The sequence below is a fragment of the Halyomorpha halys genome, unplaced genomic scaffold (genome assembly GCF_000696795.3).
Source record: "Halyomorpha halys isolate HHAL.00 unplaced genomic scaffold, Hhal_1.1 Scaffold499.1, whole genome shotgun sequence".
Taxonomy (NCBI): Eukaryota; Metazoa; Arthropoda; class Insecta; order Hemiptera; family Pentatomidae; genus Halyomorpha; species Halyomorpha halys.
Genome location: NW_027110524.1, coordinates 519,142 through 539,423, shown reverse-complemented (window position 1 = coordinate 539,423; position 20,282 = coordinate 519,142). Strand labels below are relative to the sequence as shown.

Genomic DNA, 20,282 nt, shown 5'->3' with positions numbered 1-20,282 from the left:
CTTTTTCCTACTTCTACACCCTAGTTTTCTTATTAAAAGTTTTGGGCTTAGATATTAAATTGAAATATTAGTTGGCATTTTTTTTTCCACATTTAAAATACACTAATTACTTTTACACATACATTTTTTTTATTCATTTATTTAATTTGTTTTATTTTATTTTAGTATGTATGAGATCATTCATTACTATTGCCTATTGCCCACAACTGTGTGGCAGATTGTAATATCTATCAATAAATAAAAAGTAGTAGTATTTCGTAAAAAAAAAAAAAAAAAAAAAAATACATTGTTTCATTTAGTTATGTTTCCTATTTTGGGCAAAATTTATTTTTTATATTATATTTTTCGAACTAATTTGGAAACAAATTTTAAACGGTATTTTTCCTAAATGGATATATTCGTAATAATCAAATGGATAACGATCTTAATTCAAATTGAAAGAAGTTACTTGACCGTATGAAGTAGATTGTAGGAAGATAGTCCGGGTTGAGGTCAATAAAGGTATCAATATAGTAAAATAAAACTATTTATTGTTAACCAACGTTTCGCCCCATTTTGAAGGGCTTTGTCAGGGCTGTCAGATTGAAAGGGAGATAGTCAGTCGTTATCTCCGATTCAGTCTAATAGCCCTGATGAAGCCCTGCAAAGTGAGGCGAAAAGTTGGTTAAAAATAAATAGTTTTCTTTTACGATATTGATATTGACCTCAAATCGGACTATCTTCCTATAAGATATTAATTTAAATATTCTTTTTACATTTTTTATTGGTATTGGTGTCTTCTAAGAGGAGGGGTAAGTAAACTAGTGCGGCAAGTTGATCATGTAGTCCTTTTCTCCAGTACAAATCAAGATGGGAGTGTCAAGATTAAATTTCTTGGGACCAACAAGAAATAAATATTAACTGCCTCAGGTGAGAATCGAACCCGTAACGTTACTAACCTACACAACTCGCACGGCCACCACGCCCATTTCTTTTTACATTAGTTTATCACTTATATAATTTCAAATACTTTCATTTCCTCACCACTAAAGTTATATGGCTAATGAAAAGTAAGCAATCAACGTAAACTTGAAAGATAAAAGATTTATTTTTTTTTGTTTCTATAAAAATTAATCTTGAATTTAATAGGACTTTAAAATAACAGTTTATCTTTAATGACATAAAGTATAAAATCTCCCTTCAGCTGAATATTCTCCACTGTTATTTCACGTGATGATGTTGTTTGCTCAGATCCGCAGGGTGCCTTGTTACCAATGAAATTCACTGAAGTTCGACAAACTCGATTAGTAATAGAGCTGCTTTTGTCGATTGCAACATTCGATTTATCTATAAATACAGCGGTACTTATTTACAACTATCATAGAATCTATTGACGTAACCACGAACCGAATCAAATAATTATATACGATGGTAATGTTTATAATGAGTATAGTACGTATAGTCAAGAAACAGTGGGCAATGAATTTGATTTCGGCTCGGTCCAGCTAAGTATTAATTACAATAAAAACAATAATCTATACCAACAATACCTATAACGGTCAGTATCATGTTCAATCGCAAGCTTTTCCCTTTAAATAAAAGTACCCATTTTAGAGACCAGGTCACCCAGAAGGGTCTCCCGAACTCAGGGCCGATTCACAAATCATGTATCCAGATAAATACCACATTCTTTATATAAGTCGAATAATCATTTACCCGAATATAAGTAATATATCATTTTCAGAAATATTTTTTATTTAATTTTGGGAAAAAACGAATGATCAACAGATTATTACATAAGAAACATCTTTGATAGATAATACTATAATAATCAAAACGATTTTTCAAGGAATATTGTGATTCAAAGTAGTCTTCTCGGTTTGAATAAGCAAAGTCTATGCTGATAATATTTTCTGCTACCCACTCAAAAAGTTGTTCAAACGCCGCTACAACTTTTTGAGTTTTGGTTTGAGCTGAATTTGTGGAATTAGTGCTTTAGTCTTAAATTCTTTTAACAATGAAGCCGTTTTCATCCTACATTTATATTTTTACATGTGATTTACATCAATACAAACTATTAAAGTAATATATTTTAAAAAATTTAGTTTTTAAGAAAATTAAAGTTAACATTTTAAGCTAGGTTTTCAGAATCGTTAACTTAACCTATACAGTGTAGCATATCTTTTGAAATGGATATACCTTATACTGTAAAATGACATCTTTCCCATATCTGGAGCTATTTTTTTTTTTTTTTAATATTTATTGTATTGAAAGGAATTGATACAATCGTTATCGTACAACTAAATTGATACAAATTAAGGGAATGATGTATTAGTTTTTGAATATTTATTTATACAATAAAATAAAAAAATCTTAGTTTTTCTCCTCAACATTCAGTTTAAATATAACATTTTACTTTAACGTGCCTTATTTATGGCTATCGCAGGTCATATTTTCAACAAATATTTTTATTGTGATTTCCCTCCTTAACATTTGTCATAATAAGGGAAATATTTTCTCTCCTTAATAATATCTAACTTATTTAGTCTCCTATCATGAAAATAGAATAAAAAATAACTGTGAATTGATTTAAAAGTTCCGAATTTTGAAATGTCGAACTCAGTCAGTGTACATTATTTTAAAAGAAGCAATTTGTTCGGAAACTAAAATACTAACTATAGGCAAAATTCAAAATAGTATTTCTGAAATTTCTAAAACATGCCTACTTTAAGTCTATACACAACAATCTTTACAACATTTTTTAATTTATTATTCTTTTCATTTTCAAAAATTTTTCTGTAATTATTTAACTTCTATTTTCTTAAATATAGTTTTGATTGTATTTTTTTAAAAATAATATTAAAAGGTTATACAAGAATATATTATGCGGAACGATATAGAGTGTTTTATCGTTTTGAATAGATAATGAAAATAGAAAAATATATAATATTTACATGTACAATATTATATTTACGGCTTTACTTGAATTTTGGCAAATCGGACGAAGAAAAGAAGTCTTGATTTTATTTAGAATTGGACGTATTCCAAATATATTACAGTAGACTGTGATTAATTTACTTTCTTTGAGGTCGTCCTTCAGACTTTCCTAAATCTATTATTTTGTTATAAATTAATTCCAGCCTACGTACAATCTATTGAATACCTCAAACATAAAATTAAAAAATAACTTTCTTGTAAGATGTTGCCACTATTCAAGCAAAGCAGAGATATTTAATATAAATTATTGCTCCATTAACTAAACGACAACCTGTGTTAATGATGTAAATTGTATTTATAATTTATTTTTATATTTTGTTATGTATAAATGTTATGAGGTATAACAGTATAGTACGATATATTGTTTCACGAAATATTTCTTTTTATTCGAAGTACAAAAACGACTCAAGAAAAATGAGTGAGAAATAACATAACATAATATAATTATATTGTATAAAATATAAATATAATCACTGTTAGTACAATTTGATGAATGTTTCTTTAGCCAGCAGAGTAAGTAACAAAAAAATTATGGCTAAAAAAAAAGAAAGTCTAAAATATATTATTCCTGTTTGTTAGCATAGAAGACTGCTCGTGTTTCCTATGAATTCAAAATAAAGGATAGGGGACTAGGGATGCAAGCAGTTTATCTACCCACTGGGGATGGGGAGTTAGGACCGAATAACTTATGTATGCAGACATATTAGGGGCATAAGGGTGCTTTATAAAGAGAAAGGAGTAATACAGGACTTGTGAAGAAACACAAATTCAATAACGTCTTTCTGGTTACAGGAACTATGGAAATACCGCGATATAACGCGGTATGTTAATTAATACGCATTATTTCAATAAGTCTCTCCAATGAGTTTAATTATAAAAACAAAAATTAATTTATAAGTAAGAGATAATTAGGTTTATTACTTTAAAAAAATTGCAGACGATTTTTACAAGTTTTATGATTATTTTCCATTATATAAGACGTTCGTAAATAGTTGATTACTATTTTTTTTTTTTTTTAATTGTCGTTGAAGAGACCGAATGAAATTTTACAGGAGAAACGGAAAATCTTTTTGGAGGTGTATTAAAGTGGAATCTGCTCTGGCTAAGGCACAAGTAGTAAAATGTGGAACGCTGGGGTTCCGTATCGAATCGGCCAGTAAATTTTTAAGCCTAATTTTGTTGCTAAAAAAAAGTTCTCTTTCTAGAAATTAAGGTTAATTTAGACGCGGTATGTTTGATATCTGGGAGAATATATCTAATATATATATAAATAAGAATAACGGGTGGAAGGAGGTGGTGGGCCCCACTCATTACACGATGGGAAGGACTTGACCGCCCAACATCGGCGAGCCACCAGAAGATGAGGTAGCTGACCCGGATTGAGACCAGGAGGGCTGGACCAGCCTGGTAACTGCAGGAGGCACCCAGACGGATGCAGTGGACAAAGTGCAGTTCCATCAGACGTAGCGCTGGGCTGCACCACAGTAAAAAAAATAATAAATAAAAATAAAAATTAATTGAATAATTAATAAAAGAATAAAAAAGGAAAAAAAAAAATTGGTGATCCTAGGGAGTAGTGGCATGCGCAAACCCCAGCGCACTACCCCATGCTCCCGCACCCCGTATGCCAGAGATGGCAAGGGAGGGGGATAAAAAAAAAAAAAAAAAAAAATATCTGGGAGAAATGAGGAGTAACCTGCCAGAATAAGTGAAGCCAAAAAAGCGGGCCTTATGGTGAACTCCGTAGGCGTGGATTTAAAATACCAGCCACACCTTGCCTTCTGTTTCCGTTAAGATTATAATGGCAGACATTATTGTTAACTTCAAAGTAAACCTGACTTGAGAGCGTGGCCAACTCCCTTTTGGGCTGGGCTTTCCCTTTTAAAAAAGAGTTGACTAAGCCACCCTCTATTCGACAAAGGTAAGAAAAATACTTTGCCGATAATGTAAAAAGTTCTAATTAAGTGGAAAGGCACTAGGTTAATTCGCGGGATAACGAAGGACGAGATGGAAGTTGTCATCCAGAAATTTTCCTAAACGAAGGGATTAGGCACAAAAATATTCTTGTTGATTATATTCTATATGGTATCTTAGTGAGCATCATTTCTCCAATATGAACCTGATTAAAAACAAATATAGTTCAGCGCTCACGGATTCTTGAAGAATTTATTAATTATCTTAAAAGAGTTGAAGCAGCCTATGGAAATCTGGCAAAAAAAAAAAATAAAATTCAGAAGGATCATTAAGGATTATGCTTTATAGTGTGAATAATTTTCGATTTTTTTTTGTATTTATTTATTGTAATATTTTTACGCAATATATTTCCTGAATTTATAATTTTTTACGATTATAATTACATTCTTTGAAACAAAAAAATGATCGAAGAAATACAGAGTTTAGAAATTTAATTAAGAATAGTGCATGATTGAATTTACAAATTCTTTATTTATTCATAAGAATTCCTTTATGCAATATATTTACTGAACTTAGACATTTTGTTAATATACTATCTACTATATATACTACCACGTTTATCTTATGTAGAAAAAAAAATTGTAATTATACAAATTTTCTGAAAGGCTTTCTATAATCGCTAGTGGTAATAAACAATTAGCAAGTAGGTTGTACATTGTTACTTCTAACAAAACGTTTTAAACAGTATATTTTTATACATTATAAAGAATAGTTTTAAACTGTTTTCATTAAATAGGTTTATTCTAAAAACATACAAAAAAAAAAAAGAGCAGGGAGCATAAAAAATTAGCACTGTAAACAAAAATAGGAAAGTTTTGGAAGATATACTCAATGAAGAGAACATGGATAAGGACAGTGCGGGAAGGATTTGTAAATGTAATTACGATTACTCAACAACAATTACTTCTTGATGCAAAATAATTTAAATTATTTCTCGACATGTGATTTAACTCAGATATAAATTGAATATTTAATATTTTGAGCCATTGTAAAACAGATTTTTTTCCGTTTTGGTGTCAAGTATTTGTATTCGAAATTACAATTACTAGGAATTGCAGGAAAAAAATAACAATTACATAAGAATGTAACTGGTGATTGGAATTTCTTTGGCTCAGGAAATAGAATTATAGTACTTCACCAAGTAATTGTAATTACAATTACTTGTAATTATAATATTGCAATTCCAAATTACAGCAATTGGAAATTAATTCTAATTAATTTTGGCCGAACTTTGGTTTCAAATGCCCCTGTACTGCCTGATCATACTACTAATAAATTATGTTACATCCCATTTAGTTGTATTTGCGATCTTAATTCATGAGTACATCCATCACTTTCAGAACGCTTTTGTAAACTAAATTGGTTTTAATTGCATTTAATGATAAAATTAATTAAATTTTATAAATTTCTTTATTTTTTCTTGTTTTAATACAATTGACATTAATGTAAATTACCTAATATACCCATCACTAGGATATGAAGGATAACAGAATGAAAAGGACTGGCATAGATTATTTGTACCCAAGATGACTATTCTGAGGGGCTCCTGATATGATTTTATTTTTAGGATCCTCAAAAGATTATCTGAAATTTTAAATGAAGTGAGGTTAAGGAATAGCGGGTTGTAATAGCAAGTCCCGGGTTTATAATACTTACATTAAATGATTTGATTACAGCTCTAAATTCAGTAATATCAACAAAGATTTAAAAAATTAATAATAATAAGACGAGCTTAACATTTTTGAAGGTGTGTGTAATAAGTATTTGTAAGGATATACCTATAAAAACCAGAGCTTCATCTTCGAAACTGAATTAGAAATGTACAAAAAAAAATGCACAACAAGGTTGTTATAAAGTTTAAACAAATAGTGACTGTGATAAATGATTTTAAGTTTGGTTTTAATGTGAATATTGACTAATTTGAAATTGTTGTTTTGACCTAGGCAGAATAGCCTGCATGGAGTTAGAGTTTTTAAATCATTTAGTTCCAAAATTGTATTAAGTAGATTGACCCTGAGGTTGGCCGGATTGGCCGAAACGTCGGACTTATAAGAAAAATAAAATGTGTTGAGATTAAAATGGATAGAAATTAAATTATTTATATAAAAAAACAAAATTACCAGTCTCAAGGAAAGTGTTTAAGATTATAAATTAAATAAAGAACTTATACTTAGTAATAGATATTATTGGATCCTTATTCTTATCATATTCTGTATCATCTTGTTTGATTCTCATTATTATATTAATTCACTAATTGTAAATGCATAACTTTATTATTCACTTCAAAGTCCTTTCAGTCATGCTTTAAAAACTATTAAAACTTCAATACTATCATTTCTTAAAAAGAAATCGGGGTCATTACAGTCCTACAATACTAATGGCCTAATTCAAAGGAAAATATGACAAATTGTCTAAGAATAAAAAGATAACGGGTTTTGACAGAAGTAATAGCTCATTCATAGAAAAATATAAAGCAAGATTTTAGAATTTCTATAGCCTAAAATTCAAAGGATTTTAAAACAATTTTCTTTCATACAACTTGTCAACGCATCAGGTTGTTGAGAAGAATCATAAACTAGCATTTATCAAGTTCATTTTCATATATCTGATATTTATAGATTAAGCTATATTTTCTAGGGATGGTTCTTTAAATTTTAGGTTGTAGAATCCGGCTTATAAAAACTTGTTTCTTCATTTCTTGTTAGTTATTTAAATTTTGTGTAGCCTTCATCGTTATTATATATTTATTTATTACTGTTAAGTAAAGAAATAAGCAATATGTACAATAATAATATAAATAAACTCACGAGTCAAGATCGCTAATTGCAGCGCCATAGCTCGACTTGACTCCAGCTCACATCTCCAGCGGACTGAGCTCTTTCGAAAGCAGTGCGACCTGTCGGCCGAATCCTAATCCATCTATAACATGACTATTGAGCATTACCGAAAATTATATTAAATTAAAAATATTTTATATAAACAATTATCGGATTTGTTTCAAATTAAGTCAGTGAAATAAAATTACTGGATTGCCAAATCATCGTTTAATTCAAAATCGTTATAGCTTGTACGATACTTGGCTTTAAGGGGGGAGGTTGCTAAAATAATTTTGTTTTAGGGATGCAATCTAAAATTTACCAACAATTTTTACCAGTTTTCCCAACTAAATCAAAATATTTTAATTTTCCATATATGTATATATAGTTGACCGTAAAGATTTAAATATAAGAAGATGGTCAGGGTTGCGGCCAAAAAAAGAACAAATAGTTTAATTAATAGTTTAAAACTATTTGTTCTTTTTCTGACCGCAACCCTGACCATCTTCTTATATTTTAATTTTTCCTACAGAATTATACATTTTTTTTTCCAAATCTTTTGGATTTGGACTTTTCACTTATCCGTTTCGAATATTTAACTTGAAAAAAATAATTTTATTTTTTATTCAAACACAATATATCTGTAAAATCCTAATTTCTCAATATCAGGTGCATTGCCATTGTTTCATGCCGTTTTTCAATTTCAGGCGCTCGATTAAACTATCCTAAAGTCTCCTCTTCCCATTTTAAGCTAATATTTCAAAAGTGATATAGGACCGTTCGTTCCCAGGGGTCTTAGCTGGGCGGGTCCCGCGGGGAAGGATTGCCTTTTTTTTGTGTTATGATCTCTTTTTGTGAGATTGTCACATGTTGTACATCGACTCACCTACTCGCTATAATTGTCTGTTTAAAAAATCAGATAAGTAAGGCTACCATGGAGGGCGGGAGTGGAGGGTTTCATGCGGTTTTTTAATTTAAGGCGCTTTTTCAATATTGCTTGATCAAACTATCTTAAAGTTTCTCCTTATTGATGAATTAATTTTTGATAATTAATGATTGAAGAGGCTCAGTGGAGCGGCCCCGTCATTGTACCCCCCGGCCAGCGGTTCCTGGGCCAATATTGTAATTCCCACCTACAGGGACCTAGTCCAACCCCTCCCTTATAATATATTATTATTTAAGGGTATTAATATATTATTTATATATATTCATTGTAAAGCATTTTCGCAGTTTTAAATATTCCCAAATCTCAAATATTTCTAAACCTATGAGTTTTTAAATTATTGAGCGAAGACCTCTCATCCTCTTTCTTATTTGCGTCATTTGTTGGCTCAAAGAAATTACCTTTTATTATAAACACAGAAAATGTGTCCTTTTTTATTTTATTTATTTTTTTTTTTTTTGTGGAGAGTAAATACCAGACAAGGGAACCCCTAAAAAATGTTTAAAAAAAATTAAATTTATCGAACTATCCTATAACAATAAATTTAGTAAACGTACCTTAAACTATATGGCTCCAGATCTAGAAGAAATAATAAATAAATCAACAACGAAAAAAACTAAAGAAGAAATATTTAACTTGGTATTTTCTTACTTCTATGATTCGCAATAATTGATCTTGATTCACCAAATGACCATATCTCCCTGTATTTTTTTTAACTCCACAAAATTATTCATTACATTAAGATTAGAATTAGCAATGTATGAGTATACTTTGTAATATATATTATAGGATCCGTATTCTCATCATATTCTGTATCATCTTGTTTGATTCTCATTATTATATTAATTCACTAATTGTAAATGTGCAGCTTTATTATTCACTTCAAAGTCCTTTCAGTTGGTTTGTTATTATTTTTAATTTAATATAACAAATTAAAAATAATAATTTAAAAATTATGGTCACTTAAACAAAGGACTAAGAAGGCTGCTTTAAAAAAACAATCAGAATCTCCAAAAGAAATGGACCAACGTTTACGAGCACAACACAGATCAGCTGTTGAAAAAGCTTCTAATAATTTAGGGTAAAATTTTTTGGAAGTTATTTGATACTATTTAGTGTTCGACCTTGATAGTACTTAAATCTTTTTTTCTCAATTTTTTTTTCTTTTTGTTTCCAAATGTGTTTTCCGTTTATTTATTTATTTTTTGTTTATTGTTTGCATACTATCGACTGTGTGTAGTATATGTACAAGGCTTTTCGCCTAAATGACTAATTTCTTTAGATTTACTATATTTTGGTAGTTCGGCTTTGTAGATCATTGTACGGCATGCTTCATCTATTTTTATCTTCGGTTTATTCCTCTCAGTTAACTGCGAGTTGCTTTATGGAATCTCTTTAACCTCTATGGACTAATCCATCATCTAACAACGCAAGGATGTTTTATTCAATGAGAATTCTTCGTGGTGTTCTCTAAGTTATCCGTTGCACATTCCTAATGTGTAATATCGGAGTATATTTGAATTTCAATTCTGTCCTGTCGTGCTTTATCTTTTTTAAATTTTATTATATTATAAATTATACAGTATACTCTTATTAAAATTAAATTAATTTTTTTTTTAACTTCCTAAACATATAATATTTCTTATTAAAAATAATTAATAATAGGGAACAAAGGTGAACACAAAGACCGACTTTAAAAATTTAAAAAAAGTTATTTAATAAGCCTCTGAGATACGTAAAGTGAAATCTATAAAAGATTTTTTATGACCGATTATTATACTTAACACTTTTAACTTTTGATGCAGGTGCAACTTTTAAAGAGGTGGGAGTTAGCAAAAAAAAAAAAAATAAAATCCAACAACACTGGTCCATTACTCAGCGGCTGTCAGATGTAGCCGATGCTCTGTTCCAGTCCACTTTCGATTGTTTAGCAGAGATTGCTGAATGTGCCGATAGATTGTGCGTTGCTCAGGGGCATCGGAGTGTGAAAGCTCTACGACAGTCGCTACGTGAAAATGCGTTCAAGGAATGGGCCAATTGCAGGTGATAGGGCATTGGAGTACGCCATTTCAAAGAGCAAGACCCCGAGAGAAAATAAGTTTATATACGATAAACAAATACTTAAGGGCTCTGAATGGTCCAATACCCTGAAATGGAATATACATTATGCACCCCTTCGTGGTATCGCAGGTGTCAGCGGACATGATAGAGAAGTTCATGTCGTTGCGTTGTCCCTATGTCGCAAATGCAACAGACTAGCCTGAGACGGAAATGCCCCAACAACTCCATCCTTATAACACTCCGACATCATAGTGTGAAAAACGAGTTAATGATGCTTCTAAAAGAAAGAGATTTTGTCAGCTTCGACGAGGTCTACTGTGTCGATACGGATGAATCCACAAGATATGCGGATATTATTGCTTTCCCTAGGAAGAGGAAGTCAGCAATCATTATGGATCCCACCGTGAGATATGAAAATAACGACCTTGACAAGGCAAAAAAAGTGGATAGAGAAAAGAAGGTAATCTATGATAAATGCATCCCTTTCCTTAAGGAGAAGTTCAGTGAGGGCTTCGGAGAACGAGACTTTAACGTGAGAGGCCTCTGGTTCGGAGCCCGTGGAACGATCCCCAGCACAACTAGCGGCTTCATGGAGGAGCTCGGGGTCGATGTCCAGGACTTGACTAAGATAATAGAAAATATAATACTAGACTCCTTTGGAATCATCCACCACCACATGCAAGTAAATTATTGAGTAATGGAATCATCCAGAGGAAGGATGACATGCATACACTGCATATTTTATGTGTTAATTTTTTTTTTTAATACTTATTCCATATTTATTTTATATTAATTTTAACACAGTTTGTTGATTTTTTAATTTATATTTGTTACTTATGTATCTTTCATATATTTTTTCATTTCTCTATCACTATTATACATTATTCTTTTAAAGGCACATTGAGTTGAAACCAAAATATGAAAGGGAAAAAGAAAAAAAGGAAAAAATGGAGAAAAGGGAAAGGATAGAAAAAGAGGGGAAAAAATCATGAAAAAGAAAAAAAATATATAAAACCAAAGAGATGAAACGAAGAAAAAAAAAAGTCATATGTTAGTTTTATATATTACTACTGTTTATATTTATTATTGTATACTTTTGTAGGCCTATTTATCGTAAGATTAAAAATATTGTCTGATTAGACTAAAATGAATATGCGGTGTGATTAGCAGCCCAATGAAATTGAGCAGCACACTTTTGTATTTTTAATCAACTTTTTCCTCCTCCTAACGAATTCTGAGTCTGGACATTCACGGCGCGGAGCTTACTTGGCTGTCAGATTTGCTTCGAGCAGGTGCGTTTTATGTTTTATTCTCTTTTTTTCGTATCTTTCTTTTATATTTTCTTTTTTGTATTCATTGGTTGTTATCTTGTTCTTTAGTCTTGATGAAGGCTGGAAATTCTAGCCGAAACGTTGGCACTATTAAATATGTTATTTCAATTTATTTGTTTTATATTTTTACCGCACCCCTCAATCATCTTCTCATATAATTTATCCACGATCAACTATTTCTCATTATAATTAGTAACAGTCAAAGAATAAAGATTTCAGGAAATCTTTTTCTTTGATTCTTCGACGAAAAGAACAATAATTTACAAATAACAAAGAAAGTGTATAAATACGTCAGCATCAAAACAAACCTGAATGAAAATCTACTGGAATCGGACATTCTTTAAACTAGGCGGCCTTGTCGTAAACGGAATGTCAAGATTGCAAACAGTTTAGATTTCTATATTTTTAGACCAGTTTATGTCTTTCCATTTGATAAAAGCGGTAGGAAAAAATCATATGGTCTAAGAACAAAATTTCATCAAAACAGATATTGTCACGGTAAAATAATTCAGTTCCATATGAATATTTTTTATTACTTAATCGATTATTTGTATACGTTTAATGAAAACGAAAAGGAAAATGGACCGATACCGGTTTTTCTCCAACACGGTTCAAATCCTGGATTATTTTTCTTGGTCAGAAAATTAGCGTTAGGAAAAGAACCTGGTTTGGTGGACGAAAATGTCTAACTGACCTAATTGAAGGGACTCATGTAACCGCTTGGTCAACAAATAAGCATTTCCACCATTGGTATATGGTGCTAAGGAGCTTCTTGGACTCATTTCTTTTATAAAAAACCAGCATCCAATAAAATGATACTTTAAATTTGTGGATAGGCTATTTTTAATATCTAAACCAATCATTTTCCATCAATATAATGGAAAAATATAAGATTCCAATTTTTTTTCTTTAAGAGAGTAAAACCTGTTCTTAATTTCTGTAGAAGTATACTTTAACAGCACTTTTGTACAGTAAAAGTACCCTGTACTACACCTGTACTCACTGTACTGTCTGTACACTTTTTGGATAATTTTCAAGATCAAAAACCTTTTTGACATTTTAGAACTTTTTTTAAAATTTATTTATTGATATTTACAACTGTACATAAAATTCAACATGTAAATTTGAAATAATATCATAATGGTTTGGTACAGACATGTAGAGGAACTACCCTTTGGTAGCAATCTAAAAACCTTTTACAATATGAGGTCTCGAGGCCATCTTCTTTTCAGGCACCTCGGAGGCTAGAAAAATTTAAAAGGTAAAAAAAAAAAAAAAAAAGCACTGCTCCTTCTATATTTACGCCTAAATTTATTTTGAGTCAGGAAACAGATACCGCCTCGAAATACTCCTATACTCTGAAAACGCACTTCAATTATATTTGAAAAGTTCTAAAGATGCTGGGTTTCCGCTTAGCTTATGTCCTAGCAAAAGAAGTGGTAAAAAAAAAGTTTATTGCTGCCGGAAGTGGCTGGAATTTCAAGAGTGATATGGAGTTCATCTCGATCTTTCAAATGTTGTCTATCTGCGCGGAAGATTGACTGCAGTCATACATAGCGTAAAAGAATCGTAAAAACAAAGCAATCTTGAAAAATATCTCCGATTCCGTTTTTCGTTGTACACAGACTTATGCGAGTCACATAGTTCTTCGACCACATTAGGCGATTTTCAGCGGGACTTGCTTTTACTGTATACTGTTTGGTGCATTTTCTTGAAGTAACAACGTAGCCAGCCAATAGATAACGTTGTAAATCTCAATTCCTACAGTATATGAACACCCATAGTCTAATTTTAACCTGTCTTAAAATCTCTAATTTTGGGTGTTCAGGGTTGAAACTTGAATAGCACAACCATGAAAAACAACTCGCTTGAAGTTTCTTTTGAGCTCATATTCAACATCCCAACTTTTCCCTGTACATCTTCAGCGCGCTTAACTCTGAAATTTTCAATACAGTAGTATATTTTGGAGACGGGTTCATATAAATAACAAATAATATCAATATAATTTTGAATGGGTTCTATCAGTCTCTCTTTTATACACAGTCTTTCAATCATTTTTTGCCACTTAATAGGAAACGAATTTGTAACAATATTGTTTACTGTAACAATCAATTCCAATTTACAGGCGAATCTCAGTAATTGGAATGAAAATCACAGTATAATCAATCATTGATGACTGATGCATGTTCCATGTAATTATATCACTTAATTGACGCTGTCATAATATTAACAATTAACAACATGGCAACGTTTCATAATGAACTCTCTAATTTCTTAACCATAATATCAAAGTTAAATGAATAAACTAAAATTACTAAAATAGTATCCTGATAATTTTTATCCATAAGTTTGTCCATAAACATTTTAAAAACGAAAAAGGTATTTAAACCTTAAGATATACTACTCTCTGCGAAAAAGCTTTAAAACTACAAGATTTTATAAATTTTAATTCTATTTTTTAAGAGACATACACTGTTACTAACAACGAAAGTGCAAGGTGGGTCTTGCATTTATTTACAGTTTTTATGCTCTTGCTTTTGGTTTTCCTGCATCCTGCGGGAGGAATTTGATGGTCTGGTAATTTAGAGCTCAATAAAGGTAAAAACTAAATAAGAAAAATAAAAGGTTATCAAGGTTATAATCAATAAATGAAAACTGAAATAGTAACAGATTAAAAGAAGAAATATTAAAGAAAGTACAAACGAAGAGATGAAAAAGGGTAAGAATAAAATAAAATAAATAAATAAAAAGGAAAACAATGAACGAAGAACATGAAATGAACTCTTCTTTATTCAGAATTTCTTTATTTTCTACAATGTTTACTTTAAAATTATTTTCAAATGTGACGTACGTAACTGACATCCCCACTCCTTCCAGTACAACAGTTCACTCTGACTTTGACTTCGGTCTAAGCAGGTATGAATTCTGTCTCGTTCATTTTCGTCCTTTTTTTTTTTTAATTTTATTTTATTCTTATCCCTTTTCATCTCTTAGTTTGTACTTTCTTTAATACTTCTTCTTTTTATATGTTACTATTTCCGTTTTCATTTATTGATTTTAAGGTTTAATATTTACGTTTATTGAGCTCTGTGGCTCTACCAGACCATTAAATTCCTCAAACCAAAAGCAAGAGTAGAAAAACTGTAAATAAATGCAAGACCCATCTTGCACTTTCGTTGTTAGTGACAGTGTGAAATTCCTCATATTCATTATGTATGACTCTTAAAAAATAGAATTAAAGTTTATAAAATGTTGTAGTTTTAAAGCTTTTTCCCAGAGAGTAGTATATCTTAAGGTTTAAATACCTTTTTCGTTTTTAAAATGTTTATGGGCAAACACTAAACTTATGGATAAAAATTATCAAGATAATATTTTAGTAATTTCAGTTTATTCATTTAACTTTTATATTATGGTTAAAAAATTAGAGTGTTCATTATGAAACGTTGCCATGTTGCTAATTGTTAATATTATGACAGCGTCAATTAAGTGGCATAATTGCATGCAACATGCATCAGTCATCAATGATTGGTTATACTGTGATTTTCATTCCAATTACTGAGATTCGCCTGTAAATTGGACTTGATTGTCGAGTAGATTTTTACGTTTCATTGTTTACCCTTGTAATATTCCATTTACTATTTTACTAATGTTAAACGTTTGTATCTTTTTTAGACCTGCAACGTAAGGCGAAACGTTAGCTTAAATAAAAATAGAACAAAAATATTACTATTTGAGTTTAATTTGACCGCACCCAGACCATATTCCATTTATTGTATATATATATATATTATCTATTGTATTTGTTTGTAAAAAAAGATATTGAGGAGGTTAGACAAAAAAATAAGCTTTCCGCAATTTTATTGAACAATTCCAGAAATAGAACAAGAATGAAAAAAATAATAATATGAGTTGATACAGTTGTACATAACACTGGCCATTTTTGAAAATCAAAAGATTACTGAACACTAAAAATAAAAAAAAAAATTCCCATCCCTCCAATTATTCGTCCAATTTTTTTTCGCTCCTCAACTTTTTCCTCCCTTGAAAAGCCGATGCTCTGGGTAAATCCTCGGTTGGCTACTATGTAAATTATGGCCTCCATTCTGGTGATAAGTTGAGGGCTTTGGCAGAGTGTAAATATGATTATTGAGATCGATGGATGGGCTTGACAGAATAGTACAAGAGCCCAAGAAGAGAAAAAATACGGTTATTTCACCCTAATTTTTGATTACTTAATCGAAAACTAGGTGTAATTACTAGTCAAAATTGATGAGTCTGCCAAGTATAGGTAGGGGGAATAAACAATGGCGACTGTTTCAAAACGTTAAAAATAATTAATTTTTTATTCGGAGCTCTATATCTTTAAAACTACCGACACCAATAGAAAATCTAAGAGAGGATTATTTAAAGTAGTGTAAATTCACTAAAATGTAAGCTCTAATAGAGCTATTTACGTTCAATAGTTCTCGAGATATAGCTTTTTAAAAAGCAACATTTCATAAAAATGTTGTATGGAACGTACTGAAATATGAGTAGTTAGTTAATTTATTTTGAGAAATCTATATCTCAGGAACTATGTGACGTACAGATATATGTTAGCACTCAAATTAAAGCTAGTTTAATGAGCTATAAAGTAGTTTATTATGTTTATCTTCGTAGGAGTAATAGTTTTCATGAAATTTTCTAAAATAAATTGATTTATAGTTGTTCGGACAAATTTTCATTTGCCAAATTTATATTCATATGTGAATATCATAAAAACTACTACCCCCTAGGAAGATAAGTGTCATACACTACTTTATAGTAAGTTAAATTTTCTTTATTTTGAGTGTTGGCAGACATGTGCGTCTTATGAATCTAGAGATATATTTTTTCAAAAATCCAACGTTTTATACGAACAACTAGAAATTAAAATTTTGTGAGTTTATTTTGTCAAATATCATAAAAACTACTACTCCTACAAAGATAAACATTATAAACAATGTTATAGTAAGTTTAACTAGCTTTAATTTGAGTGCTGGCAGACATCCGTACGTCCTATGGTTTCTGAAATACAGTTTTTCATAAATCAAACCTATTGTCCGAACAACTATAAATAAATGTATTTATAATACATTAAACTAGCTTTAATTTGATTGCTAATATCTGTACACCACATAGTTCCTGAGATATAGATTTCTCAAAATAAATTAACTATGATATTTCAGTACTTTTTTATGAAATGTTGCTTTTTAAAAGGCTTTATTTCAAGAACTATAGGACGTAAATAGCTCTATGAGGGCTAATATTTCAGCAAATTTGCTCTACTTTAAATAATGTTCTTTAAGATTTTCTAGTATTTAAGATATAGAGTTCCAAATGAAAAATTAATGTTTTTAAACAGCCGCTATTTTTTATTCCCCCTACCTATACATGGCAGACTCATCAGTTTTGACTAGTAATTATACATAGTTTTCATTAAAGTAATCACAAATTTGGGTGAAATAACTGCCTTTTTTTCTTCCCGGCTCTTGTACTGGAAGGGAAGTTAGAAGTAGGATTTTAAATAAATATTTTCAAAACGATTTCCACTACGAGAAGTAATCGGGAATACTGAAAATGACTGAATGGATGTTATAAGATTTAGAGCGATTGCGGAGTGTGGACTGAGATCATCCTTTTTTTTCTAGAGCCTTCTTTCACTTTTAGGTAAGTTTTCAATAATTTCATCTTTATGATTTTCTCATAAAAACAAAAAAAATAATAATATATAAAATAAAATAAATACAAGTAGTAATTTGCTTAAGAATGAGCAATTCGTTTTAAAGGTACTGCCTGATTAATAACAATTATGCAAACAAACAAAATATGTAATAGTAATCATTTGCCTAATTAAAACAGATGTTTCATTTAACAATTGGGTAGATTGTATTTAGATCGGAATTTGCGTAGATTATTTAGTTTTTTTTTCTTCAATTAATCTAAAATATGCGAAGCCAAATCATAAAAACACGAAGCAGTTCTAGCCTCGAGAGCTCAAATCTTAGTCGAGGCAGCGTGAACGAAAACCAAAAGAGAAAAAGTTCCAAGACAAATGGAAGGATTGCGAAACAAGTTAAACAAAAACCTCCAACGAAATATTTTTTGCCACCGAGGTAATGTTAACACGATTTAAATATATTAGTAATTAATTAATTAAATATTATTACTTATTTAAAGTGGAGAGGAGTGACACTCTGCTCCTGTAATGACATCGCTGTTAAGAATAATTCCTTTCTACCTTACATTAATTTACTAAACAACAATAAACAAAAAATTAGAATTTTTTGTAATTAAAAATAGTAAATAAATTTCTATTTTGTAAAAGATAGAAAAACAAATACTGATTCCGTCCTACTACATGTTTATTACTCTTTCTCATTTTTAAAAATAATAAACAAATTTTATTTTTATTTTAATAAAGAAATTGTATGTTTCCTTTATTTTATTCTTAACAACAAATAGTCAAATGTAACCTTTTTTCAGGGCGATTCATACTTTCAAGCAATACTTCTTAAGAAGCAAAACAAGGGAAAATAAAGATAAAAATTCTGATGAAGATATTGTATGCCTGTCATTCCATGAAGAAGCAGTCAGAAAAATCAAAAATGTTGAATCAAAAAAGAAAAATACCAAAATTAATAATAAATATAAACTGATAGGAAAAACTGCTATCAGAAATTTACCACAGCCAAATATGTTCAGCTGGAAGGAGGTATAAAAAGAAAAAGGAAATTAAAAAAAGAAGCAAAATGTCTACTTACCATTAAAATAAAATTTTATTAATTTTGGAAACTTTATTCTTTTAATATAATTAAATGTATATAAATATATTTTAATGTGTATAATACAATGAAATTTAATTTTTATATAATGTAAGTATATTTTAAATGTAGTTTAAGTAGTAAGAAAGACTTCCAAATGCTGTACCTTGGGAAAACTAAAATAGAAATTCTATTTCACAAATTACTATTAATGACATAAAGAATGAGCAATTTTGTAAAATATCAAATACTTTCTGGTTATTTCTATCCCATGAATTTTTGAAGAGGAGGCCTTGAGATTTTGAAAAAATAGATAGTTACTTCACGTTTAGATAGTTACTTCACGTTTATATAGTTACATACAGATACATCTTATGAAAATCAAAAGAGGAGTAGCTGTGTTTATTTTATTCTTTCATAAAATCCCAGTACATAAGAGAGTTAGTTAACCTCAATTAAAAAACATGACTGTTGTGTCGCTTCAAATAATTTAAACAAGAAAGTATCTAGAAATTTTGTGGTACAAAATATCTATACAACTTAATTGAACATTATAGATGGTGGCTGATCCCTTGATGCATTATAAAATCCTACAAAAATGTCAACCACCTCTACCAATATATGCTAAAAAACCTCTGACAAATTTTACCTCTTACTCTAGAGATTTTCAAACAACTTAACAATCTAATCATAATTCATAAGTAGTAAATTAGAATCGAAATGTGTGATGCAACTAACTCATTTATTTCAGAACCTCTTCTGTATTGTCTTTTCATTCTGTTTAAATGTAATTTTATGGGGATGGTCATTTCATGCTGTTCTGCTGATATTTTAGTTGGTTTATTCATATTACTGAATATATAATATCAAGATCCCATTTTCAAAACCCAGGATATATTTTGAAATATTACATTTCCCTGCCAAATGCTAGGGTGTAATGCAATTTTATATTTTAAAACCTTTAGTTGGACTTAATGTTGAGTTTCTAAATTGAAATTTAAAAATTTCTAAAAATTAATATCAATCCTTGATACACACATTGACAATAATTTGGGTATTATAAGACTTCAATGGAAGTCTTGGGTTGACTATTATAAAAAAAAATTAAGTGGACGATTAAAGTTTATGAAATAAGTGTGATTGATTAAAATTTGTCAGTTCGTAGGAATACATTTTAAAAATACTTTCCTATAATATGGAACAAAAAAATGTAAAAATAAATGGTAATAAGGTAAATTCATTTCCTGAAGAGAATAAAAACAAAAAGAAATATTTTATTCTATCTTAATAACAATTAAAGTAATAGATAAATTACAATTATAAAGAACAAATTAGACAAATCAATCTTTTTTTAAAAAAAATAACTTTTACATTGAAACATTTTAAGTAATATAAATAA

The 20,282-nt window shown here is 29.8% G+C and overlaps 1 protein-coding gene and 1 long non-coding RNA gene across 2 annotated transcripts in view; one reads left to right on the top strand and one right to left on the bottom strand.

Moving 5' to 3' along the window:
• The window catches only part of LOC106683614 (uncharacterized), a 61,267-nt gene extending 53,456 nt beyond the window's left edge, over nt 1-7,811 (bottom strand). The window contains exon 1 of the mRNA XM_014425185.2: nt 7,758-7,811. Within this exon, the coding sequence (XP_014280671.1) occupies nt 7,758-7,785 (28 nt within the window). The 5' untranslated portion in view covers nt 7,786-7,811. The remainder of the gene's footprint in view (nt 1-7,757) is intronic.
• Nucleotides 7,812-17,806: 9,995 nt separating this feature from the next.
• LOC106683615 (uncharacterized) lies at nt 17,807-18,914 on the top strand. The gene is made up of 2 exons (XR_001343580.3): nt 17,807-18,235; nt 18,606-18,914. It is a non-coding gene; the product is annotated as an uncharacterized lncRNA (long non-coding RNA).
• Nucleotides 18,915-20,282: the final 1,368 nt, after the last annotated feature.